This window comes from Triticum aestivum, chromosome 1A (assembly GCF_018294505.1).
Source record: "Triticum aestivum cultivar Chinese Spring chromosome 1A, IWGSC CS RefSeq v2.1, whole genome shotgun sequence".
NCBI lineage: Eukaryota > Viridiplantae > Streptophyta > Magnoliopsida > Poales > Poaceae > Triticum > Triticum aestivum.
The window spans coordinates 523,002,140-523,011,958 of record NC_057794.1 but is presented as its reverse complement, the minus strand read 5'-3'; the positions used below and the strand labels follow the sequence as shown (position 1 = coordinate 523,011,958).

Below are 9,819 nucleotides of genomic sequence, written 5' to 3'. Positions count from 1 at the left end.
GAGTACTCCACCAGTACTCCACCTCAAGCATCAAGTTTAACCAAAATAACACCACAATATTTGACATTACATGGCTCCTCCACCTCCCATGCTAGCAGTGAAGTAGGACATCCATCCAGTGTGTGTGCCATCAGTAGGAATGTCAGCATATTGCCTTGGGGCAATGAATGGCATTGGAGCACCTCTTCCAGCTCTTCCTCTGCCTCTGCCAGCTCCTCTTCCAGATGGTGGTGGTGTAGTAGAAGTAGCAGCTCCTCTTCCTCTGCCAGCTCCTCTTCCTCTGCCAGATGGTGGTGTTGTAGTAGAAGTAGCACCAGCTCCTCTGCCAGCTCCTCTTCTTCCAGATGATGGTGGTGTAGGAGCAGAAGCAGCAGGTCTTGGTTGTCTTGCTGTTGGTGCAGTAGAAGGACCAGCAGCTCTTGGCTGTGAGGTACTTGGATTAGCCTTGCAAAGAAAAGGAAACAGTTAATAATGCTAGAAAGAAATGTACAAGAAAGAAAACATTAGTATATTTGAAGGTGAAAAATTATTACCACATGCTTATTCTTCCTCAAAGCTAGCTCAGGCTTCAACTGTTTAAGACAGTTTGTGTACCTATGCCCTTGGAGACCACAATTGCCACATGTTATGGTCCCCATTCTTGAAGTTTCTTTTGGCTTTGGTACTTCAAATTTGCCCTTGATCCTCTTTTCTTTCCTTCTTCCTCTCTTGATTTTGAATGCAGGTGGTTCTATGTCTGGACCAGGGGTCCTTGTCCAATCATGCTCACCAGGCACGGGAAAGATCATTGGTTCATAAGCTGCAGCATAAAAATCTTTCTTGAAGAATTTGCTGACATAATCCTCTGGTTTCCTTTTAGCCTTGTTTATTGCAGAGATGGCATGGTTGCAAGGTATGCCACTAAGGTCCCACTTCCTGCATCCACAAGTCTCAAGTTCCAGGTTGACAGCATGTGTTTGCTGCCCACTTGTAACTTGCCATAAGTTGACCCCTGCCTGTATTGGCTTGCAGTATCTGGCCCTCTCCTTCTCAATCTCTAGCTTCTCACTGTAATGAGGTGTTATCTCCCATCTTGCTTCCTTTACACTCTCTCTCTTCATGTGCCACCTCACCATCTGCTTATCTTTTATCCCATCACACATTGTCCTTATAGGTTTTCTCCTAACATCTAGAATGTACTTGTTGAACACCTCTGACAAGTTGTTCACTACCAAGTCAGTCTTGCAGTTTGTGTCAAATGCATGCCTTGCCCATGTTTTTTTTGGTATTGCAGTAAGCCACTCCCAAGCTTCCTCACTTTCAGCTCTAAGATCATTCATTGCAATATTAAATTTGTGTTCATTGTAGGCATAGCTAGCATTATCCATGCACTTCTTAAGATCTTCACCCCTAAACCCAGCATTTTGGAAATTTGCATATAAATGTCTAAGGCGGAATCTTTGGTTGCAACTTGGAAACACAGTATTCACTGCATTCAATAACCCCTGACACAAACAATTTAACAAGTCTAAACTACAAACAATTTGAAAATCTAAGCTAATGCAAACACTTGTTCAAAGCAGAATGAAATATGCAAACACATACCTTTTGTCTATCTGACATTATAGTATAAGTTCCAAACTTGCCCACTTCTCCCCCTAGGCAAATTTTCAGTTGGTGTAGAAACCAACACCAACTAAGTGTGTCCTCTTGACCAACTATGCCAAATGCCAATGGATATATGTTGTTGTTGCCATCTCTACCAGTGGCAGCAAGTAGTTGAGCACCTGTAGTGAGCTTAATGAAGCATCCATCAACACCTGCATAATCAACATTTCCAAGTGAGATACAATATGGAGTACTCTACAATATGTAAATGGTTCACACAAGGTTCAAGAACTAACCAATGAAAGGCCTACACCCATTGAGAAACCCCTCCCTTGCTCCATTAAGGCAAAAAAACATGGCATGGAATCTTGGGCCTGGGTGGGGTATTTTTGCATTAGGTACTGGAGTAACAGTAGTGACTATTACTCTACTCCCAGGGTTTGTGTCCATGACAGTCTGAGCATAGTCTTTAAGCCTAGGATATTGCTTCCTGTGATCTCCTAACACAGCATCAATAGCTATGTTCTTTGCCCTATATGCCATGCACTTGGGCACATCTACACCATATTTTTCATTGCATGCATCAATTATAGTCTGAATACCAGTAGTTATATCAGATCTAAAGAGATGCTCATATTTCTGTGCTAGCCACTTAGCACTAACCCTGGTGGTCTCAGTGGTACTAGGGCAAGTGTGCTCTAGTCTCATCTTCTTAATTACAAATGTTTTCTCCCCTTTTATAACTGCTGCCACCATTAAGAACTGGCATTTTTTATCTGTACACTCAACAATTATCCTCTGATCTGAATTCCTGTGATACTTGAAATTCCTGGCCTGGGTGATGTGCAAATTCAATAAAGCTTCTCTGAATTGATGCTGATCCCTAAAACACAACTTCATACACAGTTGCTCATGTGGTTGCTCCATTTTCTCATTGTACCACTTCCTAGGAGGCCTTTTCTTTGCCCTACTCTTCCTTTTCTTTTGTAGGACAAAAGAGAGTGGCTGAAAACCATCATCATCACTCTCCCTCAACAACCCCTCCTCTTCTTCATCTGATGATGGTCTGAAATCAGGTTCAACCTCTGGTAGCTCACTACAATGTGACCTAGTGGTTGGGCCTCTTCTAACTGGCAGCTTCTGCTTCTTCTTTATAGGTTCAACTATAGTTTCTTCTTCTTGTTCAAAAGTCCTATCTTCCTCTACCTCAAATGGGTCCTCAACTTCAGTGTCACCCTCATAATGCAGCATTTCTTCCTCTTCTGATTGATCATCATCTGATTCTTCCTCTTGTACTTCTAGCTCTCTCTGCCTCTTTCCCTCTTCCACCTCTACATCTTCTTCATCAACCATGTAATTAGGGTAACTTCCAATTTGACCATCCTCATCAGAGGAATCACTGTCCTCATAAGCCTCAAATCCTTGACATCCCTCTTCTTCTTCTTCCAAAACTGCTTTCAACTTGTTAGTTGCATTTCTGCTTTCTTGTGTGCAAACACCAGCAGGAGCAACAGGGTGATGTGTGCTACATTGACTCTCAAAGACTACTCCTTCCTGATCAACAGCTAAGATAGGAGGCTCACTCAGATCATAAACAACAGGCTCTTGGTACACCACAGTGGACAAGTCTGGCTTTTCAAAATACTGCCTCTCAAAATCAGTATCAGGGGGTGGACAAGCCTTGACTAGCAAATTAAGCACCAATTTGTCCTGGATCTTCCTCTTTATCATCTGTAATTCTGCATGACTGTCTACCAAATCCAGCCCTTTCTCTCCTAAAGATGGATTTTCAATGTGAAACAAACAATCATATGCATTAAATCCTTGGGTTTCCATCACTGCAACCAAATTCAGATAAGTAATATCTGAACCACACAGCTTCATCTCCAATGGTTCTCTTGCATCAAAATGGATCCTTACTTGCCAAATGTCTTCATCCAAACTACAGAAAAAATTAAATTTCATTTATTCATTATAATTACTCTTAATTTGGAGAGCAACAGTACAGTACATTACAATTTAAAGTAACATGTAAGTCTATTATTTACTAATTTAGCACAAAAGCAAATTTTGGAGAGCAACACTAAAGTACAAAACAGCTTAAATTACAGTACCAGACAGTACAGAACAATTTGGAGAGCCACAGTAATTGAACTAAATTGAGAGTGCAATACACTATGTTACTAGGTTAGTCTAGTCACTTCAATTGGATAAAACCTAATCCCCAACTAGATAAAGCAGAAGATGAACAAACCCTAAAAATGCCCAATTGGATGAATCAGAGGAGTAGGACAAGGGTACTTACAACACGCCGCCAAGTCCATGCGTCAACTCATGGCTGCTGCTAGGGTTCGCCACCCACTGATGCGCCAACCGCAACCGCTGCTCCATGGTGAGTAACATCGACTCCTCGTCGTCGGTCGAGTACGCGGAGCTGGACTCGTCGCCGCCATCCCCGTCGACGCCAACCGTTCCGCTAGGAGGCCAGAACGGCATCTCTCCGACGCCGTGGACGCCCTCGCCGCCGACTGGCGGAATCGCCGACGCCATGGACTAGGGTTCGAGCGAGGAGGAGGAGGGAGAGGGGAATGGTGCGGCCGGGCTGGAGCTGGTGCGACCGGGCCGGTTAGGACAGCAGCGCACCGGCTCGTCCTAGTCAGCACGCGGGCACGCGCCGATTGGCCAGCGTGGGACCTGACGGGTGGGCCCGACCTGTCGGATCGGGCGTCAATACGTATAAATACGCGTTTTAGTCCAATTTGCAAAAATTTGGACCAATGTTGGTACTGACACGCAAAAATTAGCAATCGTGGTACCAATCTGCATGTGATGCCTGAATTGTGGTACTTCTGTGCAATTAACTCCAGAGTCGTACACCAGTTTGCGGGAAAACAAATAGCAGGTCACATTGGCAGGACTGCGTTGGATGACAAATTGTGTTCGGACAGCTCGGCCGATTGTGGTAGATTTGAGGGTCAGCTTTGGAGATGTGAGATGCCCTTATGCGCCTGATTTGTGAACTTTTATTACACATTCCCATGTAGTTGTACAGTCCATTTGGTATTTATCTTTTCTTCTATACATACTCTTGCGTTCTTGGAACCTTCAAACCTTATATACTCTTGCATTCTTGGAACCTTCAAACCTTACATAGTTACATAGGGCCCCAAATTTGCAACAACCATGAAAAGCTTTTAATGCTTGGACTAGTGTAGTAGTTCTGATAACTGAATGCCAAAAGTTTCAAAGAAAATATTCCCGTTGTCCCATAATGTAAGACAATTTCTGACGTTCTACATCATAGCACGTAGACAATACAAAATTGAGAAAAGAAAGATCCGAAAGAAAGAAAAAAGGAGTACAAACAAGAACGTTTACCACCACTCTCATATTATATCAACCAGTCATCTCAAGAGCTAGACCCGTCATCAGACAAGGACCGGAATTCAATCACAACACGGCATAAAACTGTGGCGGCAGCAGCAGAGTACCACATCATGCCGCGACATTTGTCAATCAGTTGAAATGTATATATCCAAAGAGCTGCCTATAAATAACGAAATGGGCTAAGCGTTCATTCTACAACCACACTCCCAGGCACGCGGCAGGCTAGCAGGGATGTCAATCAGCTTGAACAATGAAGATGTCACGGTGACAGCGTAAGTCGAGCATGGAGCACTTGATCTGATCTGCGCGGCTCTATTGAACTGTCATTCTTCTGCTCGGGCAGCTGCTCGTCGCGTACATCATTGACGCAGCATGTCTCGCAGCTGAAGCACCTGCTGACGTTGCTCCGGGGGCAGCACGTTGATCTGCTCGGGCGACATGCTCATGACTTGCTGTACTAGCATCTTTTCCATGTCGGCTGTCAACTGCTCAAATAAATAACACGTGAGTGGTTCAATTTTTAGGAAAAGGGGTAAAACATAGCACACATGACCACTTGTTCTAAAATGCAGTTGCAGGGACACTTACAGGTGCTTCTGGGCGGGCCTGGATGCCGCCAATCCCTTGGGTCATCTGTCCAGGTAGACCTTGGAATTGTCCAGGGAAATGGGATCCGGCCGACGATGCTTCTTGGTTGCCACGCCCCCATGGAGCTGATCTATCGACTTGCATACTTTGGGAATTGTAGTGCGAGGTCACATGTGAATTAGCCTGTTAAACAGACAAATTACAAGAGTTAACTGTTGATTGTTGAGTCCATGATCGACACATCACAGATAAGGTGGGACTGTTAGAATCTGGCGAACAACAATAATCTCGTATCTAAGAAGTGATGTGTGGTTTGCATAGACCAAATTTTAGGTTGTGCTTGATGTCCTTAAGACTAAATTTCAGGTTGTGCTTGATGTCCAAAAAGTCAGCAATAATCTGGCGATCCATAAGTCAACAAAACCCAAGACATGAATTAAACCTCAAACTGGCTTGTTAAGGGTTTCCTATTCAATCTTTGCAAGAGAACATGGAATGACCAGCTTGCGGAGGAGTTTATGCGCGAAAAATGTTGAAGAGATGCTTAAAACTGTCCATGGATTAGATATTATATATGAGCCCTCAATTTTTGTGATGTCCTAACAAGAATAACTAGAATATGCGGTCCTTGCTGAGAAAACAAAAACATTTTAAGCATGCTATATTTGGCATTTGGTTCAACTGTCCGAGCAAGAACCCTATGAGCAGTTACAAATAATGAAAGGGAGAATAAATAATGACATAGTGGTAAAGAATTTGGAGCACAGCAGCAAGAAAAAATAGTAATGTTTGAACTGCATGTGCACTGATTTTTTTTATAATGTCAAGTGTCAATCAGATCAGAACAACGAAAAGAACTGTAGAACCTAGCCAAGTAAAACATGTAGAAGGCAATGCTAACTGTCATGTAGGCCAACATGTGTGAAATATTAGTCTATTGGATTATACATGATAAGAATCAGTTCACCCGCTACTTCATAATGCTGATAATATGTCATCTAATACAGATAATTTAACAGCAGTCAGGACTACTACCCTATGATAGCAAGAGGTTAGTTAACAATTACTCATTGCATGCATGGTTCTTCGAGATCTAAAACTCCTGAGATAATAGCAGATCAACAATACTCCATCATTTCATTTACATCCTAAAACTGATTTTGCATAGCAAATGGTGCGGAAAGGCAGAAACATTCAGGAATATACTTGCAATTTTCTTTACACGAGGAAAAAGCCAACTTCAAGACAGCATAATCAAATTAACCATATCGATATCACACCTGGTATAGCTGTGGTGGTGGCTGATTCGGCAATGGTGGTGGCTGGTTGGGTAATTGCTGCTGTTGTTGACCTGTAAAGAAAGAATTTTGTGGATTCCCGCCTGGCTGAGAAATTCCAAATATCATGGTTAGTTTGCAGACGAGTATCTAGTTATTAGGACCACATAAATTTAGTATAGAACCTTACATGAAACATTGGTTGTTGCAACATGTGCTGACCATATGAATTGGGTATTTGCTGATGCATCTGATGTGTATATGCCTGCATGGAAGGTGGCCTGGGCAACTGGGGCAGGGGTGGCTGTAATTGCTGGTTAAACATTCCAGGATTTTGCAATGGTTGCTGTGGTTGACTGTTCACTGTTGGCATATGAGATGGAACATTTGAATACTGTGGAGGAGCATGAGGAGGCATGGTAGCATTTGGATACTGAGATGACTGTGGTGCTGATGCAGAATGCATCTGATGAATAGGGTATCCTTTTGATTGTGGTGGATTTGCTGGCATGGGTGGAAGGTCCAAAGATGATGTCAGATTAGAAGTGCCCGATGGAAATTGGCCAGAAGGTTTCAAATTCTGTTGATTGGTAGGCACGGGAGGCTGGGGCAAGTTAACATGATCTTGTACTGTAGCTTTAACTGATGCAGGAGGAGTTGTCTGAGCAACTGCTGGCTGGGGCATGTCCGAAGATTGTGCCTGTGGAACAACAAGCATTTGATGACAAAAAAGATTCAATTTCAACATTAATAATCCAAATATTAAACGTCAAAGAACTTATGTTACATACAGCTTTAGGTGTTTTGACCATTCCGAGAACCACTTGGGCCTGCAAGGAGAAAAAAAATACTATATGAGAAATTCATCCAGCACAAATGCATGTAACAGATTCCATCACTGTGAGCAAAACAATCAAGTTGAAACTTGAAAGTTCACATATGTAGGCAGATACCACAACAAATAATCCTATATTGACTGCAAGATAACAAGGCAAGTTTGCCATGAGAACAAAAGCAAAAACATTAATGATGCATATTCGAATGCTTATAACAATTGAACAAACCATTGGAAACAGGCGTATTAGAACAAGTGGTGGATTCGGTTTTAGTCTTTTATACAAGTTTGCTAGAAAAACATAAGCGTGTGACACACATTCTTCTTCTTCGTCCATTTTCTTTCCATACAGAAACAACAGGTGTGAACGCCCTCTGGTGACACTATCAACATTAACACGACTATACAGCATGTTCTTATGGCTGGATTTTCCATCAAAATCATGTACAGAGCAACCTATAATGTTTTTACAACATAAATGGCCCTCGATTTCCACTCCCTATGCAAACATGAGCCAGGTTTAACCGGGGTAGCCAGCAATTCACACCAGATGCTCAGAGACTACCATTTGTGACAGGCATGGGGTTTTATCCTACCCCTTCCTGCATAGACACACGGAATCTGTACCGGGAAACCCACAAACCCTAGCAAGCAGCGCAGGCCGCGAGAGGACTCACCCGGAAGAGCGCGCGGGTGACGTCGGGGTTCTCGACGAGCATTCGGCGCACCCTCTCCTGGTCGTGGTCGAGCATGGCCTGCGGGACGAGGCGAAACGGGTGAGGACGCCGGGAGGGGGAGGTCGTAGGGTTTGGGGATTGGGGGGCGCACCTTCATCTGGGACATGAGGTCGTACATCTCGGGGCGGGACATGCCGGAGATGTGGGTCGCGAGGGCCTCGCCCGCCGGCTGATTCGCCGTCATGGCGCCCGCGGGAGCAGGGGAGCGGCCGGAGCCGGTGCGGCGGCGATTTGGGCGGAGTCCGGAGAGCGCTATCCGTGCTGCGAGCTTCAAGCCTGTGTTTGTCTGTGGCCCGGTCGGTCGACTCCTTGATGTGGGCCAGGCCTTTTTTCTGCGGAGAAAAGGGGCCATGCTCTAAAACCAGAAAAAAAAAGTACCATGTCTTTTTCAAAAATTTGCGACGAATTTTTTTTCTGTGATGGCCTGCTTTATTAAAAAAATCAAAGTTTTTTTTGTGAATAAGAATTTTAACTGTTGAAAAACTTATATGCGTGTTGTATGCTTTTCTTTCCCTTCCAATGGCATCTTTTGGGTTCGATTTATTAGGGTTTCTTCATTTACTTGTGCCTCTTGAAAAAGAAATCATATGGTTCTATTGCGAGTCAATTAGGCCTACACGATTCAAGTTGGATGACGATGGAATCCTTTCCGTGTATCTTTCTTTCGCCCCGCAAGTCAAAACAACCCTAAGAACCTCGGGAATTTGGGAATTTATAAGACGGAGAATTTATAAGAGAGATTCATGCAAGACACAGATTATCGAAGTTCTTATAATTACAAATAAAAACGTTGGATGCAAGGGAGGCGTGTAAAATCAAATGATAGGATTATGAGAAAAACAGTCTGGTCACCGAGGCGTGTAACATCATTTGAATGCCATTCTTTCGTCAATGGATATCATCGAGTGTACAAAAACATTGCCTTTCCACAAAGAAAGAATGGCATGACCATTTTGGCTCTAGGGTGTATATGTTTTCGGATGAACAGTAAATTCAAAATATGTACTAGTAAATAAAATTTTAAAAAGTGGATTTCGTGTGTAGATGTTCTTGTTAGTGTAACAAGCGTGCTTGACAATTTTGAATGGAAAAGGGATAACAGTGCTTCGTCGATAAAAAAGAAGCGTAACATTTGGCATTCAAAATTGTTTTTTGGACACATAAAAAATGATTAAGTTTTTAGCATTCGAGTGTGACATGAACCCAACATTTTTTTTAAAAAGAGTTGGCATTTAAAAAGCATTTTTGATGCGCAGAAGCATATGCTCCCAAGCAGCGGCTGAGCCAAGGGGTGGCCAGCAGGGGCATGGCCCGCCCCATGATCTTGCTTTTCCATGTATAATTACAATGAGCAATATTTTTTCCCCTTTTTCATTAAGCCCCCCCACCCCCAACCTCGATTTTCTGG

At 43.3% G+C, this 9,819-nt stretch overlaps 1 protein-coding gene across 1 annotated transcript; it reads right to left on the bottom strand.

Moving 5' to 3' along the window:
• Positions 1–4,946: 4,946 nt before the first annotated feature.
• Positions 4,947–8,719, bottom strand: LOC123062799 (basic salivary proline-rich protein 1). Its single transcript, XM_044486472.1, has 7 exons — positions 8,503–8,719; positions 8,352–8,429; positions 7,631–7,669; positions 7,030–7,539; positions 6,843–6,947; positions 5,563–5,745; positions 4,947–5,459 (listed from the first exon to the last, which is right to left on the bottom strand). The coding sequence occupies exons 1-7, from the start codon at positions 8,593–8,595 to the stop codon at positions 5,334–5,336; spliced, it is 1,134 nt and encodes a 377-aa protein (XP_044342407.1). The 5' UTR covers positions 8,596–8,719; the 3' UTR covers positions 4,947–5,333.
• Positions 8,720–9,819: the final 1,100 nt, after the last annotated feature.